A 24,503-nucleotide genomic window follows, 5' to 3' on the forward strand; every position below is an offset into this window, starting at 1 on the left:
AGGAAACATGAGGTACGTCCCATTGAGACCAGGGGGGTTTGTAGCTGACTCAAGATAATTAAATCAAGATATACCAAAATCATAAGGAACAGATCTTGAACTAGATTTCAAACATCTCAACATTCAGGAATGTTTAGATATGGGCTTTTGATTGATCTGATTGGAGGAAAAAAAGGACCAGTTACAAAATCTGGATAAGAGCCAGATACACTTCTTATAATCTCCAATTCAAAGGTTTTAGCACTGCCAGTCCCAAGTATTCCAAAATCATGAAATTTTAAAAACTATCAAAATATTTGATTCATTTTATTTGCTTTCTGATTGTGAGGCTTTACAGTTTTCAAGTCTTTCTCCACAATAACAAGGGATAAAAAATCCCTTTTTTATAAAGAAAATGCAGGCTGATTTTTACATAAATTGGCTGACATAAAACACCAAATCTTGAGAAACCTGTGCTGAAATCCTGACTTAGCAATACTGGTTGTTTATATCTGGGGTTTGTCACTAGTTAACTGAGCCAGATAAACCACTGCAGACTGAATAAGAATCTAACTGAACCTTCACTTAGACCTGCATTTGTAAAGCATTTCTGAGTTTTGAGAAAGTTCAAGTAATGTTACTTCTTTCCTTGCCACACAATATTTTCTCTGCATTCTTGGGTCCTGGCCAAGCCTGGAAGTATTGAATGATCACAAGAGAAGCTGTTCTTGTATTATTGCCATTATAATGCAGAAAGCGCTGACAACCTCATGACTCATCCCAATTAGGAGATGTGAGAATTTATCCAGAAGTTGGGACACGAATCCAAGTCTGTGAGCTTTTTGAGCCTTACCCATTACTACTAATCTACTTGTTATCTGAAGTGAAAAAAGCCATAAAATGGTGGCTTTTCGTGGCTTCTGTGGTTCTCATCTTTAAAGCTGGGTTTTTCTAGCAAACAGGAAGGAAGTAGGAGACAGCTCTATCTCAGTATCTTCACCATCAGTCCCAAGAAATCCAGCCTATTACCCCAGCAAAATCCAAAGGAACCAGCTTGTAGGGATGGGAAAACTTGAGTGGGAATTTGGATCCTGAGGAAGGTTTCTCTCCGATACAATTGTCCACCAGCTGCAAAGCTCAGAAAACCCCTGCTCCATACAGAACATTATTTTAATTACCTAAAGGAAAGGTCATGTAAATAGACTCAGAGACAAACTGCTAATAAATCTGTGACAAAAGACAATGTATAAATCTGTGCTTTTGAATTTATAATCTGACCTCCCTGCTGAGCACTCTTGTGCTGCTGCAGGATAAAATAAATTGGTCTAGCTAAAGAAACGGCAGGAAACATTTGAATATTCCCTACCCTGAAATATTAACCTTTGAAGCTGCTGACCTCTTCTCCCTTGAGTTGACAGTAGCACAGTCACAAAGGACAGATGAAGAAATTAGGAATTTCACTGGAAGCGAGGAATGCAACAGGGAGAAGAACCTAGGGCCAGGACCCTGCTTTGCTAGTACAACTGAGCTATCTCACCAGGACTGACTAGAATAAAAAAACCCTTCATTAAAATACTCTCCTGGGACACATGCTGTCTCTAACTTCTTAAAGGAACTGGGATTGCTCAGAAATATAGCCAACTTCCTATATTTCTGAAAGATTAAAGACCTTTCTTTTCTACTCTCTCTCTATTGCTTTTCTTAACTTTTTTTTTTCCTAGGAAGCCCTTTTAAGAAACAGTATGGGAAGGTGACTTTTGAGTGTGAGGAATGGACACAATGTACTTTGAAAAGGTTAACTTATCAATTCAAGTGATTCTACTGTTATCTGAGGAGTCAGAAAGCAAGGTTTGGCCCATAGGATACCATTTTTTTCACCAAGAAGGTGTTTGAAATCAAATTTTGGTTTAAAGAGACATTTGAGTTTGACTGAAGGACATCACTATATTGCCCAATATGCAAAATCTGAAAGCAGGTTGAATGTGGTTAGTTCTTATTATTGTCTGAAAGTGGAGCAGTGTCTTGGAAGGTCCAGTCATGATCAGGCCTATTGTGTTAGACTTTGTACAAATATAACCCTTATACATATAATAAGGTTGTGTGAAGCTTCAGTCCCTGATTCAATTTGGTGGAGATTCGGCTAGATTCGGTGGCCAAATCTCTGAATCCAAATCCAATCAGAGGACCATTTAATATCTCCGAATTGAATCAGAACCCTCTGAATCGATTCAGAGAGATTCGATCATAGGTACAGTTTTAAATGTTTTTTCTACATACCTCTAGACAGCAGGGGCTCTGAACGCTGTGATGCTGGGGTGCATCACGGAGCGTCCCGCAGCACCGTGGGGGGTTTCCCAGTGCACTCGGAAGCAGCCCTGGAAGTGGGCTGAAAGCACTTCTGGTCCACTTCTGGGTCTGCCAGGGAGTGTGCTGGGGGACCCTCCCACACCCCCCATACATCCCAGGCTCAGAGAGTGGTGCCTCCTGGGTCTGAGGGGGCACCCAGGATCCCCCCATGGCCCATCACCGGGCCAGGAGGGTGTGGGGGGGCCCCCAGTGCACTCCCCAGTAGACCCAGAATTGAACTGGAAGTACTTCAGATCCACTTCTGGGTTCTCCACTGAGCATGTAGGCGGCCCTCCCCCCATACTCCTGTGGGATACTCCGTCTGCCCTAGCATCACAGCATGCACAAGCAATGCTGCTACCTCGACATATGTGGAAAAAGCTTTTAAAGCTGTGTCTGTGTCCAAATTGCTGATTCTTCAGATTCGGATTTGGCCGAATTGAATCAGGGACAGTGATCCAAATCAACAAACCGAATCCCCGTCCCTGATTCGGGCCGAATCCGAATCGAATAGGGCCCACTTTGCACACCCCTAATATATAATAGTGTTGTCAATTTTAGGCAACAGATCACCATTATGTCTAGTCTTGTAACTTTGCCATCCGGACAGACTCATGCACAACATTAACGGCGGTACAGTGCACATTTTTTCACACGAGTCTGTGGACACTGCACAATATGAAGCTGAAATGTTTCAGGTGATAATAAATAAATTCCTGACATGAAACTGTTTTGTTAGCATTTATCTCATGGCCCAAATCAGACAGCCACACCTATACTTCTTGAAGCAATGCTGGGTAATGCATTCCATTATAGAAGTGTACTGTGCCTATACGGTACACAATGACTTTTTATCTCACCATTACATAGACATTTCTATAAAATTTTGTATTGCTGTTGCATTGAACATCCACTCTTAAAGCTCTGCATAAAATGTAAGTAATTATCACAACCAACCAAGCAAATATTATTATTCCAATTTTACTGATGGTGGAACAGAGCAAAGGTCTGAAATTTTTCCCTGAGGTTACATAAGAAATCAATGGCAGCATTAGGGCCAGAAGTCAGGAGTTCCTGGCACCCACAAGCTGAAGCCAACAGACAACATTTTGTCCCCATGCAGGTACCTGCAAACAACTGTCCTGGGTATGCAAAAGAGCCGTTAAAAATACAAGCTAAAGAATCACCACCCCACCCCAGTCACCACCAATAAGGTTCTGGTAAACTGAACATTATTAAACAAATACATCTTGACATCCGAAAGGGGGCCAAACCTGATCTTTAGGGAAAATGATGGACACATATTCCAGATGCTGAGGCACTTGAATCCAACTCTGCAGATAAGCAGCTGATCATAATTGCCTCTCCAGCGCACCAGAGAGAAATAATCTCTGTGAAGGTTCTGGGTTCCAGACATCTGCACTTGTGTCTCTCCAGGGAGAAATCCAATCCTCTCTCACAACTGCCACTTACCTTTTTTAGGACTTGCACACCAAAGCCAGATAAGCCTGTCCCCCTCTCTGACAAGTTGCACTTCTCAACTAAAGAGCACTGTTTCCCCAGTCTCGTCAGTGTGTGGGGATTCAGCCTATGTCTCCCACTCTAAAACCCTCTCAAATTCCATCTGAATCCCACCCTTGCAACACACAGTTACTATGTGCATCACATACTGTCACAGCCAATGATAATTTACTTTTAATGGTGCCAAAATCTGTGAACTTGCCTAAAGGCTTTTGACATCATTTGCCATGAACATTAGTCAATACATTCTGGGATAGAGGCAATTTGCATGTCACCCAAATGACTGGCTATCAAATTAGACTTCTGACAGGCTCTCTCTCTTCATCATTAGTCTTGGCAAAGGGTGGACCTGAGGTCCCAATAGGGACCTGGGCTGTCTGCTGGCATCTGATTGATTCATAGGATAATCTAAGGGCAGTCAGCTATCATCTGTTTTGAACAAAGTACAAACTTTCCATTCCCTCAGATAAGGTGCTGCAGCATGATTCAGAGGTGGGGAGGAGTTGCAGTCTTTATTCCTGTGAAGTGTTAAATCCAAAACTCCCTGGGCTGGAAACAATTTTGAAAGGGGTGTCTTCATTGATGTTGTTCCAGCTGTGTGGGTATTGTATTTCTGCTAACCCCACCTCCCAACTCCCCAGGAGATCCGGAGGTTAAAGTAGCTATATGGTAAAGTTCGAGTTGGTGTTCTGCAAGAAAACCCTGGCACAGGCGTTGCTGGGTACAGTGATCTAAAAGCTGCCATCGCTTATCTTGTCCTTCCTGTGGAGGTAATGGTTTTTCTTTTACCCCCTAAACATTACAGACTCGAGAAGCTTCCACCCAGCTGTTAAACTTAGCTGGCCACCCCAACCATTTCACCAATAACTACTTCTTTCTCACCTTTCCTTTCTCCATTAGAACTTTTTAAATCCTGTAAACTCTGTCCCGATGGGGGTTCGCTTTTTGTATTTCTTCAAAGTAAAAAGAACCCACGATAGGTTCATCTTCATAATCTTTTAGGTGGTGGATGGGGGTCTATGCACCTAACAACTTCATCCACTATGAAAATTTCATCAGTGAATGTTTCATCAGTGAAGGTTACTTAAAAATTCTTTTCCCCAATCAGTCTGTAATTTTTGAGGCACGCAACCCCCTGAGAAAATGGTTTTAAAGCCCAGGATATTTCACCCATTGACTTATTTTTTAGGCCTCAGGCCCAGGCATGCTTTGACAATATGTCTATCCCTGTTAAGATGTACTTAAACCCTCTGTTGTGTTTGGAGAATTGTTGCATACCCACCAAGTCTGCCAGCCATTGCACATCCACATCTGAAACAAGAATCTTGTTTCTTTTAAAACATCTCCTTATCAGCTTGTGCAGGGTATAAGCATCCTGATCTGAAAGCCAGGTAGTCACCTGGCTTCTGTTCAGATTCTTATTCTGACGTTTAGCCACTTCAAAAAGTGAGTTCACCTCGCCAAAACTCCCTGCTGCCCCAGGAGTGTAATAAATTTCCTTTAAGAAAGCCTCCCATGTAGACATGACTGGTAACCGTAATGCTCTCCTTACTAACGTGTATGGTGGATTCAAGTGCCTAACAACATATTTACACCATGGTAAAACAAGGTTTATTAATCAGGTAATGAAATGCTACATACACAGCGGTCTTCAGCCTTATCTTGAACTCCTCCCTTTTAGACATATGGAAAACCAAGTCACAGAAGAAACCTTCTCTGAACGGGGTTCAGTGACCTCCAGAGGTTCAGACCCCTGCTCTGCAACCTCCATAAGCTCGTACTCTGGCTCCGTGAGCTCCATGATACAACAGTCTTCAGTCTTGTCTCTAACTCCTATCTTTTAGACATGAACAAAACCAGTTCACACAAGAGACCCTTACTCTCACAGGTCTACCAATGTGTAGGTTTCGAAAGCTCTCTATAAAGGCATCATCTACCTGCAAAGAGACAGTATAGTTAACACAAACCCACACAATTACAACAGCAAGCCACTTCCCAAAAGCCTAGATTAGTTACCTCAGCAGAGCCCCTAGGGTTTAGCTTGTCCAACATTTCCATGCTTGCCATCAGCAGCTCTGATGTGGGTTGTTGGGGTTTTGCCATGGTCCCTGGGCCTGTCTTGGGAGTCTGGGGATCTGTCTCAACTACCAAAATCTCATCCATAGTGCTCCTGAGAGATGCTAGAACAGTGTCTGGAGCTTGCATAGTGTAAGGATCCATATTTGTTTCTGCCTGCATTAGCGTGGTCACAGAAAACATGTGGCCTGCTTTGGAGGGTTTGTGAACACGATTTGGAAAAGAGGCAGGCCAGCAGCTTCCAGATCCCACCCCTAAACTTGCCCCGGTTGGTTCAGCGCCACTCTCAGGGTCATCTGACGCCCCTGAAATCCTCATGAATTGGTCAAGGGTGGTGGGGCAAGTTGTTAGAGGGGTCAGAACCCCTTGCTACCTGATAGGTCATGCCAGTGCCTTGTGTCCAGGGGAACAGGGGATTCTGGGACTGATGGCAGCCAGGGGGTGGGATTTATGGTGTCACAGAGCACACAATGGGGGAGGACTTCCAATTGGAAAGCTGCAACCCCCCCACAAAAGGAGTACTTCTGAGGAAGGGGTGGGACTTCTGGTGGCAAAGGTCAGGGGATAGGGATGGGACTTCTGGTCCCAAGATGGCAGCCAGAGGGCAGGGCTTAACAATTTGACAAGACATGTACCCCTGTACTACTAGTGTGAGTCAGAGGACGGGAGGAGATGTAGGCTTTATTTCTGTGATGTGTTAATTCCAAAACTCCCCAGGCCCTGTTCCCCTCTTGTACGAGACAGTCATTTCCAGGGAAGTTGGTGGGACTTGCAGAGAAATCCCTCCCCCCATCTGCCTCACTGCTGTTAGCGTGCATCCCACCCCCTCTGTTTCATTTACCGCTGAGCCTACATGACTGGGTGGTAAAAATCCCAGAGCGGGGTGGAACTCGCTCTTTCTTTGTCTTGGATGTCCCCGCCAAATGACCAGGTCACCTCACCTGGTGACACTGACGTCTTTTAAAAGCATTGGTCAGCATCCAATGGGGCTGCTTCTGGTTCGGACTTAGTGGTGAGGTCACAAAAACTTATAAAAAGGGGTCGTCCCATCTTGGAAGGGGGAGACATTTTGGGACACTGAAACAAGCAATCAGCCTCCAGAGCTCTATCGGTCTCTGGATAAACATGTAAGTAACTTGCCTGAGATTTAGCCAGTAACTTAAGATTCAGTGAACTAGACACGTATAAAAAGGGTCAACAAGCCCATTCTGATTTGCTCAAGAGGGTTTTCTATCCATTTTCTGTTGTTTTGTATTCCTTCCTCATTCTCTCCCTCTCTGATCAATAAAACTATCTGTTATTATAACACACCTCGCTGTGTGTGTGCTTGAGAAGGGTGAGGCAAGACTTTTTAGCTCTTTTTTGCTTGGCTGGCTAAGATAGGCATGGCTTTTTACTTTCCTCCCATACGGGAGGCTACTTGTGAATGCTTCAGGCTAAAGTGAAATACCCCAAAGTACTATGGTGGGTTAAGCACCCCGAAGATTCACAGGGTCTGCTGCACAGAGCCCTAATAAAGACCCAGGCCCGGGTGGTGGAGGTGGTTACCCCGGCTTGCGGGTGACCTCCAGGAAGGGGGATGGCCAGATGTAGGCACCCCAGGGAAGACACCCGAAGCATTGTTTTTAGGTTAGGTGCAGTGAGGCAGGTGACTTGGTGCAGGAGTGCCACAGAGCTTACTGGCTTAGCACCCAAAATTAACCCTCCCAGGGGACCTGTACACAGGTTCTCTAGGGCCCCCTGTTTGATACTATAGCAGACCAGGGTTACATTTTTGTGTGATCAGCCATTTTTAAGCACTCTACAGCTATGGACGTTGTGTTGTGTCTACAGACAGCTTTCGGGGGCCTCATTCCAGAAAAAAATGTAACTTCTCTACACATCCAAAGCTTCCACCTGCCAGTCCTGTGTCAAGCACAGCTCTTCAGATGGGAGAATCATTCCCATTGTCTCTCAACACTTGGCCACACAACATATTTAAAAAAAGCATAATCAGCCTTTTTTACCAATGTAAATAAGGTGAAGACCCACGACAGATGCCTTGCACTGGTATAATTATTCAAATCATGGCATAACATGTTTGAAACTGTTTCCTGCTTCTTGTTCATCAAACAGCCACCCAGCTCTCTCTTCCTCCGGATCCCTTCTCAAAGTCCACTTTTGCCAGCAGTCCTTCCTACTTTGGTGTTTGCACTTTTCAAACTCCCATCTGTGTCCTCTGTCTGGCCGTGGCTATGTGAGACTGGCATTTTCAGGGACAGGAACTGTCTCTGATTCTGTTCTCTGTAAAGTTTCTTGTATATTTACAGTGCTATATAAGGGTGTAATCCTTTGAGGTACTGAGATTCCTCAAGGTCCTGCTCAAACTAATGGAAGTTGAGAGACCTCAGTGCGTTCAGGGTTGATTTGCTCCACTGTGCTCTATCCTATATAGGTTCTTCTACCTCCTTCACCCCCCAGTATCCCACCACCTTCTGTTCAGCTCCATGACTGATATCTATCGTATGTGGTGTGTTCGTTCCTTTTCCTGGAGGCAGCTGAGTGTGCAGCAGAGCATTTTGCTGTGGTTGCTTATTTCTTTTATTTATGTTCATGTGCATGTTGTTCCAGGGTTTATAGTAGAAGAGACAAGTCGATGGAGAATATTTTGGGCTTATAACAGGAGGTAGCAGTTTGTGATTTTTTTATTTCCTGTGTGGATTCATTTCACAGGTTTGGACTGACCTCTAAAACGAAAAAGTCTCAGATACGAGATTTATCCTAATTGAATATAAGGTTCATTGGGACAGAGGAGATTTGTCTTTATCCTGAGAACTTGAGTTAATCTTTTTGATTTGCTATGCCCAGGCTACTGGAGTGCCTTGTAGATGAGGACTGTGGTTTAAGCTTGATTCAATATACTATGAGAAAACAATGTAGACAGCTAAGGTCAGTTTGGGGCTTATATAGTTAAGAAGAAGAAATCTTTCCCAGAAAAATCAAGTTAAATAAGTCTCTTTGAGAGAGACAGGGAAAGAGAAATTATTCACAGAAAGAAAACAAACGGGCAATTTTGGATAATCATCAACAAGGTATGATGAATTGTTGTAACCTGTCCAACTTACATCAAAAACCTACAAATTGCAAGGGATTGTACCTGCTTCTCAACAAAACTAAGCTGAAAAGGAGGCTGCCAAACTTGAATGAAGGGACATTTGTTTCTCTGTGGGGTGGCCAGAAACATTCTCAATTTAGGACTTTTCCATTGTCAAGATTAAAATAAATGTAGTAATAGACCCAGGCCATTTTTCAAGGCTCACTTAACACCAAACCACGATGATCAATTGGTGAAAAAGAGAATAAAGCCCCGCTTGTCAAATGTTTCCCACTGGGTCCATTTCTATTGTTGGTGTTATTGCTGCTTTTGTGCTTATTTTTTTAACATGAATAAACAGTAATAAAGACAGTCATGTGCCATGGCAAGAGACAGAGCTGGGTTGCATTACCAACTATATTAAAGACATCTTGTGAGGCCCCGAGCAAGTCACTTGATTTCTTTCTATGCCTCAGGTTTCCCATCTGCAAAATGGGATCATCCCTATCACACAAATAAGTTGCAAGGCCTGATTCATTAATATCTGTAAAATGCTAAGACAGCACTACAGAAGTGCAAAGCATCTTCATTATTCATGTAAAACTGTGAGCATTAGTTGCAATGTTGAATGTGTCAGTCAGACAATAGTATCTGCCCTCACTGAGCTTATAGCTTCAAAAACAGGGATGTACCTACAGTAAATGAAAAATGCAGAGGGTCCCAGTCCTGATTTCAACTAGGGAAGGAGCTAAATTACTTATGGGAACAGCAGCAGGCTCACAATGAGTGTTGTGATGCTTGAACTTTATACTTTCAATGCTGCAAGGAGGATTGATTCTAGAGGAGGAGAAAGATATTTAGCAAATGCTACTTAGGGGAACTGTTCTAACTATAAAGAGTGAAATGAAGGATGCTGAGAGGTATATGTAGGCAAAGATATAAAAGAGAGAATCCAGAGATAAATCTGGGCAGAAAATAAGGACTGGGAGATGGAAGAGACACCAGACATATAATGGGCCTCTGTAAGGCTTGCCAGAATCTTCCTTTCAAGAACCCGAGAAAATGAATGAAGAATTACAGGACACCTTTGAACACAACGGGATTCAACCAAAATAGGCAAATGCAGTTTTCTGCAGAGACATCAGGTCACTCTGCAAGGAAGAAACACCTTTTCTATTCACCTTGGTTAAGTGATAAGGGAGGGAGCCAGGGTTATATGTCTATACCAGTGGTCCTGAACCTTTTGACTCAAGGTACCCCTCTTTGAATGGAGCAAAAGCTCATTTTTTTATTGCAGTTTTTCCCCCTTTGCAGAGGGAGAAGGCAGTGGGGGTGAGGGAACAGCTAGGCAAGGACAGCCCAAGCTTGCCCTTATCTGCTCATCTCCTCACACCTCACTTACCTCCTCGCACTTCACGCAGCACCCTTCAAAGGATCTCACAGCACCCTAGGGTGCCTCTGCACCCTATTTAAGAATCACTAGTCTACACTATGCTCCCAGCACGACCCTCCTGAGCACAACTTCTCCCCTGTTCCTGCTCACATGCTCCAAACCTGGAAATGCACTGGTGGAGATGTTCAAGGGGCATCCCCTGACAGTTGCTCTCAGAACCTGGGTCTCTGGAATACTTGTGAGTCGGCACTGAGCATGACCCACAATGGCTTCAGCAGTTCCTTTCCAGACTTGGAGCAAGTAGAAGTAAGTGAGAGGCAACTGCTGGGGAGCATCCATGCCAGGAGACGCTGGGGACACAATGCAGAGATACCAAGACGGAAGGTGAGATATACAGGGGAGGTGAGGGCAACGGTAGAGCTTGCTCCTTCCTAGCTTTCAAATTTGACTTCAAATTAAATTGTCATTCACCTTAAAAATCTGACCTGGAAAACTGCATTCCACTCAAAAGAAACCCCAGCCAAAGGGCTGCATCTTCCTGAACTCACACAAAAACCACCCACAAACTAATTGCCAGACACATGTCACTGGAGAGAGAGGCAGATTTTTGGGTTAATATTCAAATATTGCCACAGATCAGATACTCACCAAAGTGAAGGAAGTAAGAAGAGGGAATTTCTTTGCACCATACCCTGGCTGAAGTGTTTTCTACTGTTCTGAGTCACCTGTCAGCTTTTATTCATCTCAGCACAAGAACTGATACAATCCCTGACAAACCAATAGTCCAAGATCCAATATCAGGTGTGGCTAGATGGTTGAAGGTCACATCACATGCAACTTCTCTCCCTCCCTGTGTATTTCATTTTGCAGTACCAACCAGGGAAGGGGAAGGGGATTTCTTCCTGAAGTCTCAGGGAGACTCTCCCTCTGCCTGAAGAAGGGTGTTTGTACCCAAAAGCTTGCAAAGCACAATTTTTCCAACTATTTAGTTCAAGGGCAGGCAATTATTTTGGGCAGAGGGCCGCTTACTGAGTTTGGGCAAGCCATCGAGGGCCGCATGACAGGCAGCCCAGGGCAGACAAATATTAATTTTCTCAAATTTTTAGGGGTCCCACGGGCCAAATAGAATGGCCTGGCGGCCCGCATCTGGCCCCCAGGCTGCATTTTGCCCACCCCTGATTTAGTTGGTCTAATAAAAGATACCACATTTACCCAAAGAACCTTGTCTGTCAGGTGTTTATTAAGCCATTTTTACACTATCAAAAAATCCACAGTTAAAGCATGTCACTTTTTGTAGCCAACAGCATGTAAGAGAGCCCCAAGGCTAGCAGTGACTTCCCAGCAAGAAAAAGGTACCCATTTGGAGCTTGTTTGATTGGGAGCAGCCTTCAGCCCAAGCATGAACTCACACCTCTGGAGCCATCATAACAAATTGCCAAAATTCCTCTGCCACCATTCCCATGCTTCATTTTATGAACAAAAAGACTTCCACTGTTCTGTGTCCAGGATTGCACTGTCTTATCTAGCTTCTTGTTTTGCCCCGCCCCCCCATCCCAGCTTGTTAATAAATCGTAGCAGTCAGGACACATAATAATTGTAATGTTAGACTCTGCCTGCAGATGGCAGCTTCTCCCAATTTTTCTCATTCTGTAGTAGAAAAAAAGATGACTCAACTGCAGCATCTGACATCTTGTGCAGGGCCTTCTTGAAGCGCCTAATCTTCCTGGATTTTCTGGGAGACTCATAAATTCTGAGGCTGCATCCCTGAGGCCTCCTAGAAGTTTTCATCTCAAAATTTAAAAATTGGCCCTGGGGCCAGGAAGCATCTTTATCAGGGCCAGCGTGTGCGAGCTCACCATTGAACCCGGCTACAAACTGACTGCCCATTTCAGTCAATGCCAAGGCTGCTCATAATGGAGCATGGGGATTGGTGTCCCAGATTTTACTGAATGGAAGCTGATTGTGTTAGATATTCAGGGAAATATTTTTCAGCTGGGAATTCGTGGGATGAGTTAGGCAACTTTGAAATTTGTTGTCAAAGAAAAGATTGTGCAAATGCATATGGCTTCCTCTACCTGAAGAAGGGGGTTTGTACCTGACAACAAGATTTTTCCAACTATTTTAGTTGATCTCATAAAAGATATTTGGATCTACCCAAACAGCCTTGTCTGTGGTAAATGATCCTAGCTAGGTTGATTATTTAGATCAACCACCCTACTGCGAAGAGGTTACACGTTGCATGTAGTCGTCAGCAGCCCCTCAATACAAGGTGGCAGGAAGGAAGATGAATTACTGATTACCAGGCAAGGTTCTTTGGGTAAATCTGATATCTTTTATTAGACCAACTGAAATAGCTGGAAAAAAATGTATCAAGCTTTTGGGTTTAAAAACCCATTGTCAGGCTGAGGAAGCATCTGCAGCTGGTGTGTGCTCTTCCAGGATGGAATGAAAAGTAAAGCAGCCAGAGGCTGGGCTGGGCTGCATGCAAGACAGGCAGTCAGTGATTGCCAGTCATTTTTTAAATTATTTTATTTAAAATAAATAAAACGTTTTATTTATATATTTTTTAAAAATGATTTTTAATTACTGATGACCAGTCATTATAACTACTGTTCTAATAATTTTTTATTATTATTACTATCATCGATATATTCTCCTTGATTCACGTGCAGCTCCCCTGTATTCAGGCCCCCCTTTCCCGCGCAGAGCCGGGCCGGTCATATGCCACCCCATCACCCCCAAGACGCTGCTGCGCATGCGCCCTCCCCCATCCTTGGACTGGCCCAAATTTTACTTCTGGGGGGGGAGGGATTTACCAACGTGAGAAAGCGTTTGCTGAAGAGTGGACTCTTCCTCCCAGCCTCGTTCCCAGGGGCGTGTAACCAATGGGAGGGAGGGGAGCACCCCTATGTGTTTCCAAATGGACTCTTCCACCCGGAAGGGAAGGGGCGGGGTGAGGTGGTTACGCTAGCTGGCTGGCGGGAGCGGGAGTTGTGCGGACTGCGGTGTTGCATCCGAGTGCGCGGCCCGGCCTGTCCAGACCCGACCCGACCCGACCCGACCCGACCATGCCGCCGCCGCCGCCGCCGCCGCCGGGACAGACGCGGCTACCGGACTGGGACGGGTTGAAGCTGCGCGTGCGGTCGCTGGTCGGTTCCCACCGCGTCCTGGTCTTCAGCAAGAGCTACTGCCCCTACTGCCTACGGGTGAGGCAGAGGCTTGGGCCTGACGCGGGTGGGGCGGGGCGGGTGTCTCTCTCCATATCTACCATGCGCACAGATGTGTGTGTCAATGTGTGTATAGTATAGAGGCAGGCCGTGCCACACAGATGCAGACCTGTGTATGTGGTGTGTATACAGATGTGTGTGTATACGTGTGTCTATAGCATGAGCTTGTGCACACATACCATAAGCTTTCTACACATACACGGGTATATACTGACCTAGTATGAACTCTCTGCAGGTTTCCCATGCTTTATGTGGGTTGTGTAGGTGTGGATTTGCTCCTGTGTGATGACCCTCTTTCTATCAAAAATTAATGAGGTTGAGGTATCTAGGTTGTAGCCATGCTGGTTTAGAGCAGGTCATTCTGTCCAGTCTGTGGGGCTCCTTGAACTTTTAGACAATTAATATTTATCTGCCCCTGGCTGCCTGTCATGTGGCCCTCAATGGCTTGCCAAAACTCAGTAACTGGCTCTCTGCTCAAGATAACTGCCTGCCCTTGGTCTAGAGGAAAAGGCAATCGGGACTTGTAGTAGAGATCTCTTTTATTAGACCAACAGGACTTTTGCAAGAAAAGTCTTTAATTGCAAGCTTTCACTCACAAACGCCCTTCATCAGGCATTGAGAAAAGATTGTAAAAGTTCTCCTGGGTAGGAATGAAAGTCCATATTTCATAGAGAAGTCAATAAAAGATATCATTTCTACTATTGACTCCTCTGTGAAATCCTATGAAATATGAACTTTCATTTCTACCCAGGAGAACTTTTACAATCTTTTCTCAATGCCTGATGAAGGGTGTTTGTACCTGAAAGCCTGTGGTTAAAGACATTGTTTTGCAAAAGTCTTGGCTAATAAAAGATACCATTTCCACTATGAGTCCTGATTGCCTTTTATATGTGAGTTAATTCACTCTTATACAATGGGTGTGGGGAAGCCCACAGTCAGCTGCTTTGTGTGGTGCATTGTGGGAGTGAGTTGCACCAAAATACAGTTGTCTGTGTGGATCTTTGCTTGTTGCCTGCAACACGTGTTTCTGTAGTTGTCATTCCTATTATGATAGTGCCCTCTACTTGTGTGTACTGTCAATTTTGGTACTTGCCAACAACAATCTTGCAAAAGTGGTAGAAATGGGTCTGGAGGTCAGTACAGTTGAAGTCTTGGAACTATCCCTGTTTGCTACATTGTAAAGTACCTGAATTCAACTTATGTGCCCCTCCCAGGAACACATGTACAGTATAAAGCAAGGGGAAGCCTGTATATGTGTGTGCAATGTGTGTGTGTGTGTAAAGCTAGCTATATCTCTATATCTGTGTATGTGCGCACATTGCTGTACACCAGTAGTCCTCAATTTCCAATCAGTATGACTATCAGTGGGCAGGGTAGATACGCACCTTTACAGACCAGTGTGTGTATGCACCAGTCTGTAAAGGTACCTCGCCTTCAGGCAGCCCCACTGGCTGGAAACTGACATAGGCCAGCCAGGGCATGGCTTATTCGTAGGCTTTGTTAACAAATTCTCATCAGGTTCTTATCATACACAGACCCTAGGCTCAGATTGGCCTGTGTCTCTATTTGGTCTCTGTTTATTACGTCCATGCTTAAACTTTAGATGTGATGGAGGAAAAAGCAAAGTTGGAACCTCAGGTGGTGGTTTTCATATTAGACTGAAGTTCATGCTGAAACTGGGCGGGGGGTTCATTGTCCTGCCCAGAACTTGCATTTATGCGGGTAGACTGGGGATGGGACTGAGAGAAACGAACTATAAAATTGATGTAGACAGTGAATTTTTCCAAGTTTGTTTGATTTGACATATGCTTAGTAATAGCTCAGTTTGAGTCCAAAACCAATTTAATAGTTAAATAATATGAGTGCCTAACCATCACTGCTTCTGTAAGGATAAACTGTCTTTAAAATGCTAAATTATATTGTGCCAATATGTGGTAGATACCTTGCAAGTAAGAGAATAAAGCACTGGGTCATCTCATCATTGGGTAGTCTTTATTTAGACATCCAAAAGTCTGTCTGATACTCTTCTTGCGGAAGACTGAGCAAATAAAATAATTGTAGAGTAGGAAGTGAAATTACTTTTGTACGTGGTGTATTTTGAGTTTCTAGGGATGTATTTGGTAGCCCTGTTGGTCTGAAACTAGAGTTTTTTGCATTTCTTTTTGGCTCAGAGATGATACTTTTTCATTAGACCAACTAAGAAACTGCAAAAAAAAATAAAAAATTCTGCAAGCTTTTGGGCACACCTGCCCTTCCTCAGGCTCAGGGGAAAATTTAAATACAGTAAAAAGCCCCCACGGGTAGAAAATAAACTTCATTTTTTGCACAGAGATAGCTGAAGGGATTTTTTTCATCTTTAATTTTCCCTGAGCCTGAAGAAGGGCAGGTGTGCCCAAAGCTTGCAGAAAAAGAGGGGGGTCTTTTGTGTGTGCGTGCAGTTTCTTAGTTAGTCTAATAAAGGGTATCATCTCTGAGCCAAGAGGTTTTTTTGCATTTCTTTTTGGGTTTCTAAACATTCCTCAAAAGATGGGGAAAGTATCCCCCTTTTTGAAGATTCTGCATGGCTTTTTTTACTTCAAAACTTTTATTGGAAATACTCATTAAGACCCAAGTCCAGCAACTGGTGCCTTTCTGTATGGCTTGGTCTGTGCTTTTCTGCACTTCTGATTTCACTGTATTGGGGCTGTAGGCTGGCATAATGTATTTTTAACATGGTTTTTGGAGCCTGAGATCATGAGGGTCACTTTAAAGATTGTCTCCTGTCTATGCTCCTACTTCCATGTTGCTGATACTGAAGAAGCTGTGTTCTGGAGGAAAATTAGCTAAAAATCTTTGCAAATTAAATCAGTGCTGTCTCCTGTCTGGGCTCATAAGTTTTCCTGTAAGCCAGCTTGCTTGTTCCATGGAAACCTCTAGCTTTAGGGAATATTGTGCTTAAGTCATTCTTTCCCTCTTGGGTTGTTTTTTTTTGTGGGTGATTTTCTTTTTTTGGACCAACTGTATGGTTGAGGTAGACTTAAAACAAAAGTTTGAAAGCTTGTTTAAGTCTATACCAACCATGTAGTTGGTTCAATAAAAGATTACCTGCAAAAGTCCTGCTGTCACATTTCTTGCACCATCCTGGCTCCAGCAGGGCTCCACTACTATAGTAAATATGGCTGTTTAAGGTAAAGTAATCTAAGGAGAGGAAAAATGGGAAAGAGTACCAGGAATAAAAAATAATGATTGATGGCAGAGGGAAATTATTCTATAGTAACAAAAAGGGTGGTGTTGGACAGACAGCCCCAGAGCTGAAGATTCAAAAAATGAGGATGAAGAATATCACGATACCACTTCAGAGATGTAGATACATTTTTCAGCAGTTGCTTCATGATCCTCCCTTGTTTCGTTAGTTTGAGATGCATGAAAGAGTAAGGGGGAGGATAAAATTTCACATAGAGAGAAGCTGGTTGTGGTGTTACTGTGCAATGCTTGGCACAGTGACTTTCAACTTGGAGGAAGTGATAACATAATAGGAAAAAATGACTCGACTCTTCAGGACAGTGAAGACTTGAGAAGGATTGAGTAATTCTAGGAGGGCCTATTGTATCCAAAAAAAAAAAAAAGGCGGAGCAGCATGAATCAATGAAATTGTAAAACTATGTGAAGTAAGATGCAAATATTCAATACATTAGTAGAGATTGTTTGCCTGGCCTGACAGTATATAAAAAGCTCTTGAAACTGCTGTGCCATTTATGGGTAGATCAGTGAAGATGCCTTTTCAGTGCATTATGGAATTGTAATTGCCTTATAAACATAGGACATAGCTAAGCCATGCTAAATACGGTAGGTTGAACAATGAGACCATCTACCTTCTATATGAATTAATTACCTAGAATTAACTTGGGTACTTGGCATTTCAGTAGTGCCATTCATCTGAGGAATTCAGTGTCTTAATGCAGGGGCAGGCAAAGTCCAGCCCACAGCCTGGATTGGGCCCACAGCAGACTCCCATTTCCCATTGCAGCTGTTTTCCATGTGACCGTGCAGGGCCAGGGTTTCCATTCAGACTGACCCCCAGCACCACTGGCAGGGTGCAGAGCTTGGCAGGGAGCTGCTCTGAGGCTGGGATCTTGTGGCGGTGACAGCGTGGTCCGGCTGGGGCAGAGCCATGTGATCTGCTGCCCGCACACCCCAGACAGGGGCATTCAGGCAGCGGATTGTGGCTCTCTCCCTGCTGCAGACCATGCTGTCACCGCTGCAGGATCCCAGCCATAGCTTGGAGCAGCTCCTTAACCAGCCACTGTCCTGTCAGAGCTGCTGGGGCCAGTCTCCATGGAAACCCTGGTCCCATGCTGTTATGGTACCCCTGCTGCTGGGGTCTCCATAGAAACCAGCAATGGCAACACAGGCATGGGCTGCTGGGAAATGGAGTCTGACCTCCAGCCAGATCCACCATTTTGCCCATCCCTGTCTTAATGACTAAACATTTCTTCTCATCTGAAGAATATAAGTGTCCATCCTTGTGGAAGTGGAGCACTCTCTAGAACTTCCAAGAGAGGTGGTGCTGGCTCCTACCCTGGGGGTCCTTAAGAGGAGGCTGGATGTACACCTTGCTGGGGTCATTTGACCCCAGTACTCTTTCCTGCCATCTGCTCTGGTCCCTTCTGACCCTAGAAACTATGGAACTTAGTCTCATGCTATAACCATTAGGATACTACTCCGTAAGAGTGGTTGGGAAAATATGGCGAGGCCATACTCATTCCGCAGAGTCTGAGGGCTTTGCCTATGTCTGCATCAGGGCTAAGCAGCAAGGGGCTGTGCCAGGGCCTGGCAACTTTCAGCTACACTCTTGCACCACTGCTGCTTCCTCTTGTCTGCCTCTCCCTCTTGTCCCCCTCACTGGCTACAGCATAGACATGGCTTTAGCCAGTGGGGAGCTGCTCTGGGGCTGAGCACAGCAGGAAGCTGCATCCATGCTGCTTCTATTTCCCTCTTTCACCCCCTTAGCTGTGGTACAGAAGTGACAGCAATGTGCATACAGCTTCCGAAAGCCTTCTGCAACTGACAGGCCACTGAAGCCACCCAGCCCACATCAGACTGGAGCTGGATCCTTCCAGTTTGCCGCTTGAAAAGGTTGCTGGCCGCTGCCCTAAAAGACTAAAATAAATAACTGCAGGTGAGAGTGGAGAAGGAAAAAGCTTGAAAGAATTTCTTTTCATTTGTGTTTTGAAACATCATGTAAGCTGAATGTTGTCCAGCTGGGTTTGGCCATGGCAGACTGAATGCTTGATCTGGATGGAGAGCCTGTACTGAAAAGCAAAGTAAACAGCAATTGGAAACAGTGAGTCAGGCCTTTAAATGAATACCTCAGTTGGATTTGTTCTTTCAGGCCCTCCACTGATGCAACTCACAAGTCCTTTTTGTGAAGGTAGTTTTCTTGTTGAGTGAAAGCTTCCTTAGCAGGGCAATATTGGGCAAATAAATTTGTTAGAGTTTGATTCTTCTTGCCTGTAGTTTCAATCAGGAATAACTTGTCCATATAAATTGTTCCCAGCATAGAGAAACTGATGTTGGATGAGATTAAAAATACACAAGGCAAGCATTTGAATGTTGACTTGATGTGTAGATGGTCACAAGTGCGCATGTTCTGCCAGCTGTGCTAGTTTTTTTTGAAAAGCCTTAGGCTAGTAAATTATGAATCTGTATAGAATAATGATGACCTGGCAGGTCAGCTTAATTTTTGAATTGTTACAGAATAATCATTGCCTTATGAAACAGCAAACAGGGGACATAATATATTAAGTAACCTCACCCCAGGGGTTTTCATCTAGCTGAACAGGTTTGGAGTAACTAATGTGACTAGAGTGAATTTGAATGCAAATTTCAGAAAGCTGTAGGTCCTTCACAAAAAAAAAAAAAAAGTCACTATGTAAAGGAGCTGGGGGGGGAAACAATCCTTAGGATTGTTACTGGACTGTTGGAGCTCCAACAATTGTTGGATCAGGGTGCACCCTAGCTTACAGATAGCTCAGTGGAAACCCCGATGAGCAGATAAAATCTTTGCTTCTACCTGCTTATCTAGAATGTGCTTCAGCCAGCCATATTTCAGTCATGCTTTAATCTTTCCCAGCAGGTTGCCCAAGCATTCGTTGGGGCGGGGGGGAAATCAGGGTATCTGCTTTCTGAAGAACAGTACTTTGCCTTGCTAATCTTCCTAACTAGTAGGTAGGACTGTTGAGAAGGAGGAAGAGAAGATGAAGTCTTGTAAAATCAACACTGCAATTCAGTGCTTGGTACCAGCCTATGGGAATGCTTACTAAGGAAAGGGCTGCCATCCAAGAGTCCCACAGTTTGCTTGTGCTGTTTGCTAGGCATTGGTATTAGAACAGGTGCCTGCATTGACATTTCAGATCCATCAGCCACTTTTCATTGCAGAAAGACCAGTGTCGTTAAGGTTGCTGAAAGGGCATGGAAGAGGTTCCTGACCCCCTAATGTCCTTGTAAGATATCAAGTTCTCTTGCTGTTGCTACTTAAACTTGTCTTGTCAAATCTCTGGTCTCTTGGTTAATGTTTCAGATTTATTTAGAATCCTGTGGCAGGTGCTCTGGTGAGCTTATTGTAAATGGGATTTTCTTATTTTGTTTGTGCGTGTATGTGTTTTAAATAAAATTAATTTTTAAAGTATTTTTTTAATTTTATTTTATATATAATAAATATTTTCTTAACTGCTTAGTTGACACCATTTGTTTTGCCCAAATAAGAATCTCTTTAATGGTGGAGGACAGTAGCCAACTATTATCAGCTTGGCTAACTGAAATATTTAACCTTTTATTTGCAATAGTTATCAGTTGTCTAACATGATGTAGTGACATTACAAAGATTTGCCCGGTAAGTTCTGATAACGAAAGCAAAACAGTAATAGTGCAACAGTTCCAACTCTGTAAACTTTATAATTTCTCCAAATATAAAGTTTAAAGAAACTAAGTTTTCTTAAAATATCATTAGGAAGCTTTCTTTTTTTTTCTAGGTTCCCATGATGATCTTGACTGCAGTTATCGCCAAGTAATAGTTTCACCCAGGCATTATGGCTGACCTCTTAAAATCTAAAGATTTACATTTTGTTGTTGAGATTTAAAATATACCTTTTAAAAAAATAAACTCCTGGATGAGACTGAGATATTTCATTTCCTTGAGCACATTAACAGCACCTGCATTGTTTCTAAATGCATAGACTGTAATCCTCAGTTTGCTGACTCAGTCTTCCTGTACTCAGAATCTCTCATATCGTCTGCTACAAGTGGATTAGTTTTCCATAGATGTATGGAAGTGAGATTAAAGTATAGTAGTCACTTCCAGCTCATGTTGCTGAATAACTATCCTTCGTTTCCTTTTTGCTTTTTTAATTAGGTTACCTGACTCACCAATTTATTTAAACAAGCTTACACCACAAAATATAGTGGTAACAATTTCAAGTTTCTTTGGAGAAATATAAGTGGATAGGGTAAAGTTTTTTTAAGATAAAGAACAGAATGTACTCTAAATCTGAACAGTCGGATGTGCATAGTTAACTTCTTTTTGAAGTAATGCATTGTATAAGTCTAATATTCAAATTTAAAATGTTATATAACACTTTAAATTCTTGCTGAGCATTTTCTAAAGGTAGTTATGGGCTGCTGGGAACTCCAGGGACTCAATTGGTTACTTTGTGGTGGGGGCTGTTTTAGCACAAGGATTTACAGACTGCATAGCAGCCTTTTGTGAAGCTAAAGATGACCAGGGATCCAAGTTTTCCATTTCCATTTGATGCAGATTTTCTCCTTTGAAGTGTGGCATTTCACGTAGACCCCTGCAAAATCCACGTTTTTCTGCGATTAATCGGAGAATATGGATTTCTTTCTTTTTTTAAATTGTGGGGACCAGGATCACTGATGATGACACTGAAATTTTGGCCATGTGCCATTTAACTTGCTAGCGGCACTCCTACAGCCCATGGCTGCTACCAGCATCTTTGGCTTTCAAATTTAACTCCTTGTAGGAGGGCAGTTTTGAGGAGTTGACTCTAAAATCTGGATCCCTACTTACAACTAGAGACATACCTAATTTGCAGGGGCTGCACCCTGATTTCACAGGGAGAATGTGGGTGCAGGCCTGGGCCTAAGCAGCTATTTATTTCACAGGTGGAACATGGTGACACCCCCTTACCAATGCCTCCTAGCCAAGGGGCCCCGGTGCACCTCTCCCATTCCTCTCATTGTCTGAGGGTCTGCAGTGGCCATGCCCCTGACAACTGATTGGCTGCAAGGGTGGTCTGTCATGCAGCCTTGCCACCAATTGGTGGAGAGGGCCAAGGACACATGCCAGGCAGCCCTTGCAGTGGATCAGAGGCAAGGGGTAGGGACGGCAGCCATCTTGCCTGCAATCCTTGGAGTCGGCAGCTGCCCTTTTCCCCTTGCCAGCCCTGCCAGGCTGCTGCAGCACACTGAGGATTGCTGGCTCCTTCCGAGGAGCCAGCACTTTTCATGCTCTGCCTCCACCACAGATTTTGCGGGGAACATTGAATTTCACAGAATCTGTGAAATTGTGAATTTCATAGAGAGTCAGGGTTGGAAGGGACTTCGGGAGGTCACATCTAGTCCAACCCCCTGCTCAAAGCAGGACCAGCCCCAACTAGATCATCCCAGCCAAGGCTTTGTCTAGCTGGGTCTTAATCTTAAAGGATGGAGAGTCCACCACTTTTCTGGGCAAACTATTCCAGTGTTTTACTACCCTCCTAGTGAGAAAATTCTTCCTAATAGCTAACTTAAACTTCCCTTTCTGCAACTGGAGACCATTGTTCCTTGTCCTGTTGTCTGCCACCGCTGAGAACAGTCCAGTTCCATCCTCTTTTGAACCCTGCTTCAGGGAGTTGAAGGCTGCTATTAAGTCCCCTCTCGGTCTTATCTTCTCCAGATTAAATAAGGCCAGTTCCCTCAGCTTTTCATAAGTCATGTCTTCCAGCCCCTTCACTGTTTGGTGAGGGGAAGGAAGAATTTGGTAGGACTCTACCTATAACTGCTTTGCTTGGCCTGGAAACAGCTGTAGGAGGAAGGAATACTGTCTTCCACAAGCACAGACAAAATATCCCATCTGTTGCCAGCAAATAAGCTCAGTCTGTGACACACTGCAGGCTGTTATGCAGTAGCAGCTGGCTACCCTTTTACAATGAACTTTACAAATGGACTTTTTAAAGTTGCTTTTAGCTATTTGCCACCAATAAACATATGTTGTGTTACAACAAGTTTTTAAAACCTGATGCAAACACCACTAACAGCAAAGTTGTCATAAAGCGACTGTTCCTGTTTACAGTAATATGCAGCTAATCAAAGCATCTTGATCGTTTTATTAAAATAGTTCAGAACTTGTGGTAGAGGTGATATCTTTCATTGGACCAACTACATTTTTGGAAAACAGTGTCTTTGTTTGCAAGCTTTCGGGCCCAAGCACCATTCTTCAGGCATGGGAGAAAAGATTGTAACAGTTCTCCTGGGTAGAAATGAAAGTTCATATTTCATAAGAGAAATTACATAAGAGAGTTGAAGATATGGTAAAATTTCCTGTTTTGGAGCAGTTTGTTTATATGCAGATTAGGCTCAGAGAGAAGTTGGAAATGGTAGTTTACCTCGAAGTTCTTTGGTGGCAAGCAGAATGTAGTCATGTTTCCTTCTGGTTATGATGTTTCATATTTCAGAGAAAAGTAAAAGGATGCAAGGCTCTTCTGAGCAAGAATTTCTTTTGTGGTGAGGCATTTCTGGGTCCTGTGATAATGCAGATTACCTCCAACAAAGGCAGGAGCAGGGTCTCAGGCTTCAGGTAGTAAGACTTGCTTCCTCCATGTAAAATCTATAAAGATTTCATTTATTAAAAAAGGCTAAAATTCAGTGTCTTCCTAGTAACTTTGGTGTGAACTTAGAGTAGTTTTGGGCTGAAGATGTTGCCAGTGCAGTAGGTGGGTTAACTTTGGATCAAGTAATTTCCTAGTAGGGCTGTGCAAAATTTCGCTGGCCATTTCATTTCAACACTGTTTTGACCAATTTCAAGGTTGAAACAGCAGAATCAAAACAAAACAGGCTGTTGAAATAGCCTCGAAACAAAACAAGGCTGGTTGAAATGTTTCGACTATAGGCTGGGGATGGGAAGTCAGTCCAGCTGAGCTGATTTTCCCATCCCCAGCACGAAATTTGGTAGGGGGTGGCGAAGCAGGCAGTTAGGCTGCCTCCCCATCCCCAGCAAAACCATTAAAACAGCCTTTCTGTTTCATCCAAACGGAACAGCTGTTTTGACTCATAATTAAATATGAAACACTGTTCTGTCGAAACTCAAGGTGGTGTTTCACACAGCCCTATTTTCTAGGCATACAAATTGGGGGGAGGACGGGGATAATTTTCAATTTGCTGTTTAATAACTTCCCTAACAAAATCAAGTTATTTCTTTTTCCTGCTTTCTGTCTGTTACTTTCCAAAGTCTCACCCAGTATGTTGGCTCCCTAATGCAGTTGATCTCAAGTCCTGCTCTGGTTGCTCTTCATATATGCAGGGGGTAGAAAGGCAGTCTGCTGCTGAGCTTCTTCTATAAAGACACCAAGTTAATCCATCTTCTTCAGAAGTAGCATGGGAGGTTTGATTGATTACTGTACTGGCACAAAGAATAGATAACAGCTTGCTTCTAGAAACCTGTTTGAAGTGAACATTTTGCATTTTCGTCGAGCCCAGTGCAGGAGTGGATTTGATTTAAATACTGTAAAATCAATGTAAATCATGATTTAAACCACTGGTCAGGAAGTCTTGATTTAATCATTGTTTTCTGCATTCTTGTTGCTGATATCTTTTTATTAGTTTAATTTCTTGAAACTTTGCACTTCTAGAGAAA

At 43.5% G+C, this 24,503-nt stretch overlaps 1 protein-coding gene across 1 annotated transcript in view; it reads left to right on the plus strand.

Annotated features, from left to right (window-relative positions):
- The first annotated feature begins 13,328 nt into the window (after positions 1-13,328).
- The window catches only part of TXNRD3 (thioredoxin reductase 3), a 33,193-nt gene continuing 22,018 nt past the window's right edge, over positions 13,329-24,503 (plus strand). Inside the window, exon 1 of the mRNA XM_090022102.1 lies at positions 13,329-13,594. Coding sequence (XP_089878228.1) covers positions 13,457-13,594 — 138 coding nt within the window. The 5' untranslated portion in view covers positions 13,329-13,456. The remainder of the gene's footprint in view (positions 13,595-24,503) is intronic.

The sequence above is a fragment of the Crocodylus siamensis genome, chromosome 11 (genome assembly GCF_052110815.1).
Source record: "Crocodylus siamensis isolate JL-2025a chromosome 11, ASM5211081v1, whole genome shotgun sequence".
In the NCBI taxonomy this organism is placed as follows: Eukaryota; Metazoa; Chordata; order Crocodylia; family Crocodylidae; genus Crocodylus; species Crocodylus siamensis.